The sequence below is a fragment of the Tupaia chinensis genome, unplaced genomic scaffold (genome assembly GCF_000334495.1).
Source record: "Tupaia chinensis unplaced genomic scaffold, TupChi_1.0 Scaffold148350_1, whole genome shotgun sequence".
Lineage (NCBI taxonomy): Eukaryota > Metazoa > Chordata > Mammalia > Scandentia > Tupaiidae > Tupaia > Tupaia belangeri.
Window position 1 is genome coordinate 1,009,949 of NW_006208201.1, and position 14,855 is coordinate 1,024,803.

The 14,855-nt window shown below is 56.2% G+C and overlaps 1 protein-coding gene across 5 annotated transcripts in view; it reads right to left on the reverse strand.

The window, feature by feature from the left end:
- LGALS9 (galectin 9) overlaps positions 1 to 14,855 on the reverse strand; it is a 23,665-nt gene that overhangs the window by 2,763 nt on the left and 6,047 nt on the right. The window contains exons 2-10 of one of the 5 annotated variants that reach the window (XM_027769054.1): positions 12,880 to 12,971; positions 9,773 to 9,974; positions 8,565 to 8,675; positions 7,126 to 7,221; positions 5,329 to 5,364; positions 2,033 to 2,083; positions 1,318 to 1,359; positions 798 to 886; positions 515 to 677 (exon numbers count right to left, since the gene is read on the reverse strand). In XM_027769054.1, coding sequence (XP_027624855.1) covers positions 515 to 677; positions 798 to 886; positions 1,318 to 1,359; positions 2,033 to 2,083; positions 5,329 to 5,364; positions 7,126 to 7,221; positions 8,565 to 8,675; positions 9,773 to 9,974; positions 12,880 to 12,971 — 882 coding nt within the window. Of the gene's footprint in view, positions 1 to 514; positions 678 to 797; positions 887 to 1,317; positions 1,360 to 2,032; positions 2,084 to 4,245; positions 4,297 to 5,328; positions 5,365 to 7,125; positions 7,222 to 8,564; positions 8,676 to 9,772; positions 9,975 to 12,879; positions 12,972 to 14,855 lie in introns of all 5 variants that reach the window. The other 4 variants (XM_006170421.3, XM_014584983.2, XM_006170420.3 and 1 more) reach the window with 4 other exon arrangements.

A 14,855-nucleotide genomic window follows, 5' to 3' on the forward strand; every position in this document is an offset into this window, starting at 1 on the left:
CTCGGTTCCTAGACAGGCCTCTCAGGGCCTCCGCGCATGGCCGCCGGCTGCTGCCTCCCCGGGCCACTGCAGCCATTGCTCTGCTTCCCTTTCTGCACGGCTCCTGCCCTTATTGCCAATGATCTGTTCGTGCCTCCAGTGTAAGCTCCGTGGGGCAGTGCCTGGGTACTTCCTGCACAAAGCAGCCTCAGCAAAGTATGGTTGTCGAATGAGTGAGTGAGTGAACAAACGCCACCACATCCCTGGGGTCCACTGGGAACTTACTGGCCGCATGACCACAGCAGTAGCCTGCACTGTGAGCTTGTGCCCTCGTCTGTAAAGAGTAAAAGCGATGGCCTACCTCGTGTGACAGTAGCCAACCACTGCTACTCTGTGGGACACTTTCCCTGCCTCAGGGCCCAGCCCTCTGCTCAGAGGCATCAGCTCTTGACCCGTTTAAGAACCCCAGACCCCCTCCACCCTGCCCCCTCCTGGATTCTGCCAGCCCCCTGGAGCTCCAGGCTGCTGCACATACCGAGAAGCTCTGGCCTCGGGTGAAGGGCATTTTCCGGGGCAGGCTTCGCTCCTCAGAGCCCCAGGAGCTGTTGATCTGGGTGTTGCGGACCACGGCGTTCTCATTGAAACGGGGGTTCAGGTGGAAGGCGATGTCATTCCCAGAGCGCAGGTTGATGTGGAACCTGGTGGGCAGTTCACGTGGGCCCTGACACTTCTCCATCCGCCCCAGCCTGCCCAGAGCCAAGGCGATGGCTAGGAAGCCCTCAGGGGTCCCTGTGAGAACGGCGCGGTCCCTGGCTTACCTCTGAGCACTGGGCAGGACCATGCCCGACACGATGATGGACTTGGAGGGGTACAGCCCGCCTGGGATGGCGGTGAAGAAAGGCAGCGACTGTCAGAGGAGGGGAAGGTCAGCCAGCTGCTGCCGAGCAGCCCCACGGGAGGGGCATTCCACACCCAGGTCCCTGGTTTGGACTGTCGGCTGGGTCTGGCCACCCGTGAGTGGTAGATCCCCCAGAAGGAGCCCCACCATATCTTTACTTGGTTCTGTACATGCCAAAGGAGAGCTTTCCAGGGACCCTCAAGTGAATGGGCATAGGTTCTTGGGGAACAAAGGGAAGGCCATCGCATTTGTTCATGAAAAAGTGACAGTTTTAAAGCGGAGAGGGCCTTTCAAAGTCTTCTAATTTATGTGGATGCATCTAAGAATTGCAGCTTAACAAAGGACTCTGTCATTGTGCAAGGTCAGAGGCTCAGCTCTAAGCTGCACCCCCTGCCCCCCCAGTATAGACAAAATCTCTCCCCGTGCCCCAGACTACTTACATAGTTTGGGTTGGGGTACATCATCGGTGGGATTACAGGATTCTGTTGAAAAGACACCAGAAAAGTCAATGCAGGAGCACAAGCACGTGTGCATGAGCACGTGTGCATGTGCACACACACACACATGTGCACACACACGGGCTTCCACACATCCAGTGTGAGACCGAGGTCGTGAGGCTTCAGCCCTGGAGTTCTCCCATTCTCCTTCCTCATCCTATCAGCCTTCCTGGAGCTTCCCACTATGTTCCCGGACCCCACCCGGGACGCCTGCCCTTCCACCCCTCCAAGGCAGCCCCACCAGCCCCAGGCTCCCACCCAGTTTGCACATGAGGAAAGACCTTAAGTATTTAAGCTCATAACAGGGGAGAAGCAGAGCACAAGCCTGAGCTCAGTAGCACAGCCGGGCTCGTCCTCAGGGTGCAGGGCCAGGACCCTCGTATCCAGGAGCTGGGGCCACTGCGCCCCACCTCGGTAACACTAGCACCCCTTTCCCTGCTGGTCTAGGGGTCCTGCGTCCTTAACCACTGGGTAAATCCAGCCTGTTCCAATTCTGCTGTCCCAAGGAGAGTTTGAGCTGCATGTGAGTTGAAAGCCCTGCAGGTCCCTGTCCTCTTGCTGAACTCCCTTCTACCCTCCTAGAGGACTCTGTGGAATTTATTTCCTGGTAAGTGAGGACACTGTGAGACGGGGAGGGGCCCAGAACGTGGAGACTTACAGGGAACATTTGTCCAGGTATACTCTGCACGGTGTGAATGATTGTCTGAGCCTAGAAGAAAGAAACCAAGTCTTAACCAGAGTGAAGACCACTGCCTACCACCAGAGGGCGCCACTTTACATGCGCCTGTCAGGGGCCAGCAGGTGGCATGGTGGTTGTGGCTCTGGACACCCGCAAGGCCAATGAGAGTTTGAGTCCTGGACCTGATGGCTGTTTCTTACTTTCCCTCTCTCTTCTCTTTCTCTGTCTCTCTCTGGTGAGTGTGTCCTGTAGTAAATTTAAAAATGATAATAATGATGATAAATAAAAATTAAGTGAACAATTCCTTAAGAATAAAAAAATGGACCAGCAGTCAGCGTAATGGCTATGTCGCTGGACTCCCATTTAGTCAACCGCGGTTTGAGTCCTGGACCCGGCGGCTTAAACTCACACCAGACCCAAGTGTGTGCATGCCCAAGATTCCGAGAGAACGGAGGAGAAGGGTTTGCAGCGTGGCCATCCCCCCTGGGGCGGGGGGTGATTTCTCGCTTTCTGTCTCTCTGTCTCTCTCTGTCTTTTTGGCGAGTGCATGCACCCTAGAGCAAAAACTCTCCAAAAAAAGAAAGAAAAAAAAGAATAAAAAAAACGAAAACATGCGCCTGTGAAGTAAGTTCAGCTTAGGGCTGAGTCTCTGACCTTGCATAACGTAACCAGCTCAGTGACCCTGACCAGACCCCCACAAGGAGTTAGGAGAGGCGCTTCATCCCCCAAGGGGATGAGAAAGGGGAAGAGCTTAGGGTGTCTGGAGGAGGAAATGGCCGCACATGTGGTCTCAGCCATCTTTCTTCTCCTCAGCGTAGCCGTATTTGCGGAAGAAGTAAACGTGGACCTCCCTCTTCTGTGGCTACCCACAAATGACAGGGGCTGAGCCATCATGGAGCAATTCAGGTTGCTCCCCCTTTCATGGGGGCCAGCCGAGCACACCCCGCGCTCCCTCCTACAGTCTCTGACAGATGGCCTTAAGGGCTACTGCTTGACTTTGCCTCCTCCCTTTAACCCACAAGAACCAAAATGAAGAGGATTTGAAAAGGGAGAAAGACTTACAATGGGATCCGGGTTGGCAGACCAAATGTGTTGAGGCTGAAAGGGTGAGAGAAATCAAGATGGTGGTTGTCATTGGTGCCACAGCAGGTACAAGATGATGACAGAACTCCAGGCCGGGTTCTTATAGTCGGAAATGCCCCTCCAGATGTGCTCCCCCCCCACACACACACTTGCCCCCTGGCAAGCCTTCCTGAGCCTGCGGCACCCAGATTCTCACCCCCAGGTGCACAGGGCGTTGAGGCTGGAGGAGGGGCGGACCCCATCGGCTCCTCCTGAGAGAGCAGGACGGTTTATACAGACCAGGTGGCTTCTCTTCGCTCCCAGAGGCCACAGCATCACATGCAGTGCTGTGTGTCACCTATCAGATGACAACTAGCATCTACCGAAGGCCGACTGTGTGCCAAGCTCTGGGCTTCGGTGTTTTCCAATGAAGGAACCACCCCTAGCTCCTTTCTCACTACCGAGGCGATGCGGCTCAGCAGGGTTAAGCGACTTGTCCAAGCTCTCCTCGGCAGCCAGTGATAAAATCCAAAATGGCGCCCCGTTGTTTGACCGTATCCATCACAGCCTGTATCCCCCCCAGGCCAGGGTAAAGGGGGCTGCCCTGCAAAGGCTCCCGAGCTTGGCCAGTGCCGGGCCTAGAAGGCAGGTGCACTATGTTCCCGGACCCCACCCGGGACGCCTGCCCTTCCACCCCTCCAAGGCAGCCCCACCAGCCCCAGGCTCCCACCCAGTTTGCACATGAGGAAAGACCTTAAGTATTTAAGCTCATAACAGGGGAGAAGCAGAGCACAAGCCTGAGCTCAGTAGCACAGCCGGGCTCGTCCTCAGGGTGCAGGGCCAGGACCCTCGTATCCAGGAGCTGGGGCCACTGCGCCCCACCTCGGTAACACTAGCACCCCTTTCCCTGCTGGTCTAGGGGTCCTGCGTCCTTAACCACTGGGTAAATCCAGCCTGTTCCAATTCTGCTGTCCCAAGGAGAGTTTGAGCTGCATGTGAGTTGAAAGCCCTGCAGGTCCCTGTCCTCTTGCTGAACTCCCTTCTACCCTCCTAGAGGACTCTGTGGAATTTATTTCCTGGTAAGTGAGGACACTGTGAGACGGGGAGGGGCCCAGAACGTGGAGACTTACAGGGAACATTTGTCCAGGTATACTCTGCACGGTGTGAATGATTGTCTGAGCCTAGAAGAAAGAAACCAAGTCTTAACCAGAGTGAAGACCACTGCCTACCACCAGAGGGCGCCACTTTACATGCGCCTGTCAGGGGCCAGCAGGTGGCATGGTGGTTGTGGCTCTGGACACCCGCAAGGCCAATGAGAGTTTGAGTCCTGGACCTGATGGCTGTTTCTTACTTTCCCTCTCTCTTCTCTTTCTCTGTCTCTCTCTGGTGAGTGTGTCCTGTAGTAAATTTAAAAATGATAATACTGATGATAAATAAAAATTAAGTGAACAATTCCTTAAGAATAAAAAAATGGACCAGCAGTCAGCGTAATGGCTATGTCGCTGGACTCCCATTTAGTCAACCGCGGTTTGAGTCCTGGACCCGGCGGCTTAAACTCACACCAGACCCAAGTGTGTGCATGCCCAAGATTCCGAGAGAACGGAGGAGAAGGGTTTGCAGCGTGGCCATCCCCCCTGGGGCGGGGGGTGATTTCTCGCTTTCTGTCTCTCTGTCTCTCTCTGTCTTTTTGGCGAGTGCATGCACCCTAGAGCAAAAACTCTCCAAAAAAAGAAAGAAAAAAAAGAATAAAAAAAACGAAAACATGCGCCTGTGAAGTAAGTTCAGCTTAGGGCTGAGTCTCTGACCTTGCATAACGTAACCAGCTCAGTGACCCTGAGCAGACCCCCACAAGGAGTTAGGAGAGGTGCTTCTTCCCCCAAGGGGATGAGAAAGGGGAAGAGCTTAGGGTGTCTGGAGGAGGAAATGGCCACACGTGTGGTCTCAGCCATCTTTCTTCTCCTTAGCGTAGCCGTATTTGCGGAAGAAGTAAACGTGGACCTCCCTCTTCTGTGGCTACCCACAAATGACAGGGGCTGAGCCATCATGGAGCAATTCAGGTTGCTCCCCCTTTCATGGGGGCCAGCCGAGCACACCCCGCGCTCCCTCCTACAGTCTCTGACAGATGGCCTTAAGGGCTACTGCTTGACTTTGCCTCCTCCCTTTAACCCACAAGAACCAAAATGAAGAGGATTTGAAAAGGGAGAAAGACTTACAATGGGATCCGGGTTGGCAGACCAAATGTGTTGAGGCTGAAAGGGTGAGAGAAATCAAGATGGTGGTTGTCATTGGTGCCACAGCAGGTACAAGATGATGACAGAACTCCAGGCCGGGTTCTTATAGTCGGAAATGCCCCTCCAGATGTGCTCCCCCCCCACACACACACTTGCCCCCTGGCAAGCCTTCCTGAGCCTGCGGCACCCAGATTCTCACCCCCAGGTGCACAGGGCGTTGAGGCTGGAGGAGGGGCGGACCCCATCGGCTCCTCCTGAGAGAGCAGGACGGTTTATACAGACCAGGTGGCTTCTCTTCGCTCCCAGACGCCACAGCATCACATGCAGTGCTGTGTGTCACCTATCAGATGACAACTAGCATCTACCGAAGGCCGACTGTGTGCCAAGCTCTGGGCTTCGGTGTTTTCCAATGAAGGAACCACCCCTAGCTCCTTTCTCACTACCGAGGCGATGCGGCTCAGCAGGGTTAAGCGACTTGTCCAAGCTCTCCTCGGCAGCCAGTGATAAAATCCAAAATGGCGCCCCGTTGTTTGACCGTATCCATCACAGCCTGTATCCCCCCCAGGCCAGGGTAAAGGGGGCTGCCCTGCAAAGGCTCCCGAGCTTGGCCAGTGCCGGGCCTAGAAGGCAGGTGCCCTGCCTGTACCAGGAGGTGCATGGAAGACCAGGTTGACAGCGCACTCCCCAAGTCGCCGCTGCTCAAGTGGCCCGTGGAAGAGCTGCGTGCCCTCCTGTCCTGGGTCCTGCCCTCCCAGTAGACCGTTCTGGCCCTGGCTGGCCTCCCACTCCACCTGGCCACGCTGACCACATCCCGCATTTATCTACTGAGTTTCTCCCGAGAGCTGGGCAGTGTGCAAAGTGCTGGGAAACAAATGAGCGGTCCCAGCCCTCGAGGGGCTCCCGGGCACAGAGAAGGTGTAGACGGAGTGACAAGGACACACATGTACACACGGTTACAGTGGGACATGGTGAGTGGCACGGCACAGACAGGTACAAAGTCCATGGGGGCACAGACGGGAGCATCCAGCAGCCTCCTGGGTGGGAAGATGCCCAGAGGAGCGACACGGAAGCGGAGCGCCGAGGGCACTGGGTAGTGTGCTGAGCGCGAGCCGGGCAAGGGGCCTTTTGGCACTGGGGACAGCACATGCAGAAGCATGGTGGCCTGAGGGGGCTTGGTCAGAGTGAGGCTGAGGGAGTCTCAGTGAGAGAAGGGAAGTGGGGAGGGTATTGGGCCAAACTGGGAGGACTCTGTATAGGCCAGGAATTTGGGTTTTATTCGGAAGGGCCTGGGGGCGCCTATGACTTTTAAGCAGAGAGGACTTGACTGCATTTACTTAGGGAAGGCTTCTGTGGCAGCAGGTTGGGGAGGTGCAGGTCAGGACCCAGACCCGGGGAGGGAAAGACATGAGGCGAGGGAAGGGGCCAGGCTGCAGCAGTAAGCGCGGAGCCCTGGGAGACCAAGCCGCAGGGGAAGGTTCTGGGTTCACGTCCAATGGCCTCCCTGAGCACACCAGGCACTGCCTGTGCCCGGGGTGGCCTGAAGCTTGGGGTGGATTGTGGCACTGGGCCCCTGGTTGGGAGTGCTAGTTCTCTCTGGGTCTTTTATAGAAGAAAGAAATAAACTTAAAAAAAAAAAAAAAAAAGGAAGAGGAGGGAAGAATCAAGGGTGTCTCCCGTCTCCCTGACTGCGGGCACTGGGTGGAGGAAGACGGAACCCGTCGGGAGCCAAGATGGGGCCTGCTGGCTGCCTCGTCTCCCGGGCCTCCATATTTAACTCACTTTCGGTTTGCACCCTGTGGGCTTGTGTGGGGCACAGACAGGCTGGGAGAACTGCATCGTGGATAAGATAGACCGGACAGGGGCCGTGCGGGGTTTCTGTAAAACAAATGGCATGCACACGGGGGAGGGAGGGTTAGAGAAGCCGGGGCGAGCGGAAAGGCACGGGCAGGTGCAGGGGAGAGCAGGGGCGGGGTGAGCGGTCATTAAGGGCTCTGGAGGTAGGAGAGGAGAGGAAAGGGCCAGGCTGTGGAGGAACAGCAGGTCAGAGGTCTCCTCCATCTGTCTTTCCCCACCCTGCAGGGAGAGTGGCGTAGGGAGAGCACAGGAGGTAGAGGGTCGGATGTGTGGAGGAACCCCTGCGCACTCTGCTCGCCTCGTGGAGCTGACTCGAGCATCGACGGTGGGAGCAGCAGCCTGAGCCCAGCATGCCCGACCTGGGCCCAGCACAGCTGGCCTGGGCCCAGTACACCCAGCCTGGGCCCAGCACACCTGACCTCTGTCCTACTGCCCGGGCCCAACACACCTGACCTGGGCCCAGCACGCCTGACCTCTGTCCTGCTGTCTGGGCCCAATACGCCCGACCTGGGCCCAGCACAGCCGACCTGGGCCCAGTACACCTGACCTCTATCCTACTGCCTGGGCCCAATACACCCGACCTGGGTCCAGCACACCTGACCTCTGTCCTGCTGTCCAGACCCAACACACCCGACCTGGGCCCAGCACAGCCGGCCTGGGCCCAGTACACCTGACCTCTGTCCTACTGCCCAGGCCCAGCACAGCCGACCTGGGCCCAGCACACCTGACCTCTGTCCTGCTGTCCGGACCCAACACACCCGACCTGGGCCCAGCACACTTGACCTCCGTCCAGCTGCCTGGGCCCAGCACACCTGACCTTCCCATTTCTCATGGGGTATCACCTAACCTTTTAGATGTTGGCAGTGCGTTCAAAAATTTAAAAATTCTGAGAGGGTCCATTGGCCCCTGTGTGTGGGCCCCTGGGGGTGTGTTTTGTGACCTCTGACATTGAACCTCACAAATACACGGGATGGCAATGGCCATGATCGTTCTACAGATGAGGAAAGTGAGGCTGGGCGAGGCGAGGCCGCCTGTCTGGGATCCCACAATGATGAGAACGGCCGAGCTGGGTGTGTGCACAGGATTCAGTTTGGTTCCGAAACCTGGGCTCTTCCCGGCCTCCCACCCAGTGTGGAGAGAGGAAGAGAGCAACAGGGAGCAGCCTGGGACGTGGAGGCGGAAGCTCAGCACAGAGACACAGGAGGGAAGGGTGGAGTGACTGAGAAGGGGCAGGCGAACACCGGGACTAGAGACTGAACCTGGCCAGGAGACTGGACCTTCAGACCCACCCGGCAAGACCCAGGCACAGCTGGGCCGGCCCTGCATCCCGGCCCCTGGGACAGGCGCCAGGTGGACAATCTGACCTGGAAGCTGACGTAGGACAGCTGCACGGAGCCGGTGACGGAGATGACGTTCACGCTGTGGAAGGGCACGCGGTGGGAGTACTGCACGAAGAAGTTCCCGTCCACCATCACCTGCCAAGGGAGAGCCGTGTTCCAGGGGCGGCGACCAGGGCAGGGCAGGGACCACACCTGCTCCCCTGGAGCCCTGCTTCCAGACCCGAGTCTGGTCTTCACACCCAGGCCCTCCAGGTCAGGGCATCAGCCTCCAGCCGGGCCAGTGGCACGAACACACAGGGATCCAAAGCTCATCCGCCTTGACCCAGCCTCAGTTAGGGCGTCGGGGAAGGCCTGACATATTTTTGTGTTTTTCTACATAAACACACGTCATGACTTTCCTGGCAACCCAGTATTTGACTCTAGTGGTTGGCTTTCAGTGCTGTGGTTGTTTATTGAGGTAGGTTTGTCTTTCTGATTATAGCTGGCCTGGAGCCTTATTTAAATATGCATAAAAATGCTCGCAGGGGACCAGCAGTTAGTGTAATGGCTATGTCGCTGGACTCCCATGTAGTTGACTGCAGCTCAAGTCCCAGACCCGGGGGCTTAAACTCACACCGGGCATGTGTGCGTGCATGCCCAAGATCCCGCGAGGAGAATGGAAGAGCAGGGATTGCAACGTGGCCATCCCCCTGGGGGGTGATTTCTCGCTTTCTGTCTCTCTGTCTCTCTCTGTCTGTCTGGCAAGTGCATGCACCCTATAGCAAAAAAAGCTCACAGGAGGGGAGAGGATGGGGGACAAGCTCAGGTGGGACGTGAGGCCCGGAATGTCCTTGTCCAGGCAGACAGACACAGCTCCCAGGCTGGATGGGCTACTCTGTCAAGGTGATTTCCAGTGGCCTACCAAACCATGCCATGGGCAGAACCTGGACACAGGCTGTCGGCAGATACATGTGGACCTGGAGCGCAGGAACGGCCACAGCAGAGAAATGGAATGAACTTGGACTTTAAAGATGCCCAAGGCCAAAAAGCAACGTGGTGACTGACCTAGTTCTTTCCAGAGCCACAGGAGCAATGCGTGCACCCGTAGGCCCAAGGAAGGCGGGTACGGCACAGCCAAGCTTCCGCGCCAGGATGCCCACCGAGTGGTGTGGCTCTAGGCTGACCTCAGTGAACGTGATGACTCACGGCCGTTCACCAAACCCGACAGAGGCGGGGTGCGGACCCCTGCTCACCTGGAAATGCGAGCTGTGCACCAGGAAGCAGAGTTCAAAGGGCCTCCCCTTCTGGAAGGGCATCTGCATCTTCCTCTCCTCAGCCCCCCAGCAGTTGTTCTGCTTCGTGTTGCAGACCACATACCCTCCCTCTTCAAACCGAGGGTTGAAGTGGAAGGCAATGTTGTTGTCCTCGAAGGTGTTCTGCAAGTTCACAGCAAACCTAGGCCGAGGGGAACCAAAGAATCTTCTGTAGCCTGGTCTATTGCCCGTGGTAGGAACAGGGGCCCCGGGGCCTATGACTGACCCACAGATGACGTGCGTGGCAGAAGGTCGGCACACTATTCATTCACCTAATGTGATTGTGTGCAGTTATTGTACTTGGCCCACCCAGCATGATTTTCTTTTTTTTTAAATTGTTTTAGATTTATTTAATTTTATTTATTATTATTATAACATTTTTATTTATCATTTTATTAAAATTGCTACAGGGCACATGTGCTCACCAGAGGGAGAGAGGGAAAGTGAGAAAGTAAGTCACCAGGTCCAGGACTTGAACCGCAGTTGGCCATGTGGGAGTCCAGTGCCTTAACCACCATGCCACCTGCTGGCACCCTTATTATTTTTTAATTTACTATTGGGCCCATGTGCTCACCAGAGAGAGGCAGAGAGAGGGAAAGTGAGAAAGCAAGCCATTAAGTTCAGGACTCAAAACTGTGGTTGGCCTTGTGGGAAAACAGCGCCTTCACCACCATGCCACCTGCTGGTCCCCAGCATGATTTTCTAAACACACATACAGGGCAGGTAAGGAAAAGCCCTGGCACTAGCGCCAGCAAGCATAGTCTTGAAGACTAATGGTGACTTGGTGTCAAAGACGGAGGGCATGGAGATGCCTAGAAGGGAGCCATGCGACACCCACTGGAGGCGGCGTGTTGGAGGCCTTACACCTGCCGGCTGGGAAGGAGGAGCATGAATTTCAATGGCGTGCAGCTCAGAGGCGGGTCTAAAAGGGCAGTGAAAAGAGAATGTTAGCTCCCAAGACGAAAGCATTCACTGTGTCCCACATGGGATCTTGGTGTGTATCTTGGGGATCACATAAAGAATGGATGTGGTGGGACCAGCAGATGGTGTAACGGCTATGTCGCTGGACTCCCATGTAGTCGACCACGGTTCGAGTCCCAGACTTGATGACTTAAACTCACGCCACGTGCATGAGAGGAGAATGGAGGAGAAAGGATTGGCGTGGCCATCCCCCCTAGGGAATGATTTCTCACTTTCTGTTTTTGTCTCTGATGTGGTGTCCCCACGTCAGGCAGGCCTGGACTCAGGTCCCAGCTCTGCCCCGCTAGTCATTAGGGAGATCCCTGAGCCACAGTCCCCTGGAGTAGCTGCACCCAGCAAAGGGGCTGGCGACTGAATGAAGCGGCTGAGGAAGCCTTCCTGTCGCCCTCCCCTCAGAGGAAGCGCTAACCGCCAAGACTTCCTCCAGGGAGGGCTGCGGCACTCAGAGAAGAACGTCCAAGGAGCCTGGCTCATAAAGGGGCTCCGTGAACGCTGGTTCTGCCTTTTCCCAGGCAGTCTGAGTTGGAGGCTCCCCTTCGAGGCACTGCTGTCTGCTCTGGCCTTTGCTGAGTTCGGTGCAAGTGTGGTTTGCGGCCTGCTCCATGGGGGTCACTCTGTTCTCCCCATCCATCCTCGGAGCTCCAGGTGGGGTCTTGCTTTCTGTCCTCGTATCCCCCAGGGTTCCCGGCACCACGCTGACCCCAAGGTAGCCCCTACAGACACTGTATTAAATTCCCGCGGAGCCCATTCGATTTTCTGTTGGAGGGTACGTTCTGGAACATTCTGGCTAGCAAAGCGCTGAAGCTATTTCAACTCCAGGTCTCTGAATGCTCAGACAGAAGGGCCCATAGGAAACAGTAGTGGCCCTGAGCCCAGCCCTGGCCCCAGCCAGCCGCATCCCGGGACCACCCAGAGGCAAGGAGGCTCCAGGTGACTCGGGAATCCCCAAAGCCAAGCCCATTTTTCTCTCTGAAATACCTCTGCTGTATTTCCCCCGTAGCCCTTCACCTTCACTCCCGTAGTCTTCTGAAAATTCCTGCCTTGGGAAGGGAGAGAGCAAAGGTCCCAGGGGCAAAGGAACTGGCTCTGCTAGGCGGTATGGGGGTGGGGAGCCCCCGATACTGGTGGGGGGAGGCAGTGAGAAAGACATGCAGGTGTGTGGCCCAGGTCCTGGCTCCCCTGCTGGGAGAGCTTTAGGGAATCGGGTGCCTCGGCACCCTTAGAGCCTCCTGGGGCCCTGTGGGTCTCATGGCCAGTGTGGCCGAGTCCACCCAGGCAGGTAGCCACGGTGGAAGGATCTAGATGGCCAAGCATAGATGGGCTGGGGCCTGGTAGTTTGTGAAGGGGAGCCCAGGAGGTCCCAGTGCCTCACCTAAGGGACTGGGACCACTGTGGTCCTGAGAGAGTGCCAGTCGAGAGGGGCTCTGCGACTTCAGCAAGCAGCCACCGCCTAGTCCCCCACCAAACAGGGTGAGAACCACACACCTCTGCCACCCACAGCTGCCTTGGCAGAGCCTGGCCAGGCCCGTGCTAGGCCTGAGGCTACTCTGGCCCCTGAGAAGACGAGGCATCTTCCCCTCCCCCAGACAGTCCTCCCTGGGGAGGAAGAGTGCACAGGAAATAGCACCACAATGTCAGTGCTTGGACTGACTTAGTGTTTTCCAGAACGGACCTGGAAACTGAAAGAGACCAAGTTACTTTCGGTGGCAGCAGAGCAGATGAGGACAGTGGTGGGATGCGAGGACACTGCATTCTGCAACTCTGGAGCAAAGGGCACCAAGTGCGGCCCTGACGCAAAGCCACCTGCCTCTGTGCGACGTCGCCCTGGAGGCCCGGATCCCGTTCACCCATTAGCCCTGGAGACCATGCTGGTGACAACTCTGGGTGCAGCTGGCCTCTGTGGGGTGGTGCCCTGTGGCGTGGGCAGGGGCCCTTCCCCAGGCCAGGTGCAGGTGAGCGGGAGGCCATGGCTGAGCTGACCCGAGCTACTCATTAGGGATGAGCTCGTGGGCACGAGGTTTGCTAAGGGTTGGGGCTGGAGAGAGACCGCAGTTCCATCCACGTACCTGTTTGCACTGGAGTTAAGGACGGTCCCGTTGATAGTAATCTGAAGCCCATCCTTGAGACCACCGTGGATTGATCCATAAAAGGGGACGGGCTGCAGGGAGAAGGTGTGGAGACCGCTGGTCAGTTGGGCTGCTTCCTCTGGACCCTTCAGCCTGCCAGGGGCCAGCCCAGGTGTGACAGCACCGTGCTGGGGATGTGGCTACCCAGAGCGGGCAGATGGGGCTCCGCAGTCTCGCATGTAGCTACATGGACGTTCCAGGATTGCGAGAGGGAGACTGCCTGGCTCTGACAGGATGTGACAGGGAGCTGCCCTGGGTGAGGGTCTGAGAGGAAGACACTCACCTGAGAGAGTGAGAGAGAGAGAGACAGAGAGAGAGAGAGAGGCTGCGCTGGGGAATCTGCAGGAGGAGGGCCTTCCGGGCAGGGAAGCAGCATGTTCGTGACCTGAGATGGCGAGGAACTAGGGGAACCATGCAGGCTGCTGGATCCCAGGCCAAGCTCCCAGCAAGGGCCCTCCGGCCCTGGCTGGGGACTCAGAAGTCTCCAGGGACTGAAGGCCCACAACAGGTGCTGAAGCTGTTCACCACCTGAGAGGGCGAAGAAGTCATCCCTCCCTGCAAACACCATCCTAAAATGATGGCGGCTGTGACCTTTGCCCTCCCCCACCTCCCATAGAGCCTCTTCCCAGATGCTCTGTGGCTGTGGGGAGCCCCCTCCTTCCTACTCCTGCTCCTGGGTCCCCCATGCTTTCCCTCGGGCCCTCAGCAACCTCCGAAGGCCTAGCTTGGCATCTCCACCTACCCGGGGCCCACCAGCAACCGCTTTGTCAAATCCTCTTTCCTGGGCCTCTGGAAAGGACAGCGGGTTAGGGCGAGGCACGTGTTGTTTCAGAGTCAGGCTGACTCCGGGTTCGACTCTGACTCTGCGTCTCATTATCTGAGTGGCCTTGGGACACTTATTTAAGCCCTCTTTGCCTCAGCTTCCTCATCTATAAATAGGGATCAATAGGCGCCCTTCCACGGCCTCCCCACAGCCTCCCACCTTGGTCTCTACAAGCAAAATTCCCAAAGTGGTACTTCCCAACTTCCAAAACTGACTTGTGGAATGCTTTTTATTGAATGTGATTTTGCAGCCTGCGAAGCCCAGTTCTATCTCCTAGCTGATTCGCATCTTTTTAAAGTTGTGGCCTCTCTAGCCTCTCCTTTCGGTCAGAGTTCCCTACAAAAATTCCATGCTTACGGGAGCCAGACAGGTGATGTGTAGAGTGAGATGTCCAGAGAGGATGCAATAGGGAGTGGTGGGGACTATGACAAAGTAGACATGATTGTTACTTAGGCCCAGTGTTGACAAAGCTTCAAAATGTTTAAGAGAAGATAGAAATCTGCATTTTTTTTTCCCCTGTAAAACTTTCTAATTTCTGGGGGGAAGGAAATCCTTCAAAAAGGATTGCATAAGAGTTCCTATATTGGGACCAGCAGATGGCATAATAGTTACTTTGCTGGACTTCCATATAGTCGTCTGCTGTTCAAGTCCCAGACCCGGCAGCTTAAAACTCACACTGGGTGTGTGTGCATGCATGCACAAAATCACAAGAGAAGAATGGAGGAAAGGCATTGCAGTGTGGCCATCTTCCCGAGGGGTGATTTCTTGCTTTCTGTCTCCCTATCTCTCCAGTGAGCTTGTGAACTCTATAACAAAAATCTCTCTTTTATTTTTTTTTTTAAAAGTGTTCCAATATTAGAGAGCTAAAACTGCTACAGCTTGAATATATCCCTTGAACACTGCATGTGTTGAGCCACTGTAAACAGGAAGAGTGAGGCCGCTGGGTCGTAATTGAGTAGTGAGGCTGGCGGGTGGGGTGGGATCCCCCGCGGTTGAGTCCAACGAGGTTTATAAGGAAAGAAAAGGAGGCAGAGACCCACAGATACAGAGTATGCTCTGCTCTGCCCGAGCCGCTGGCTTCCTCCCTGGTGGG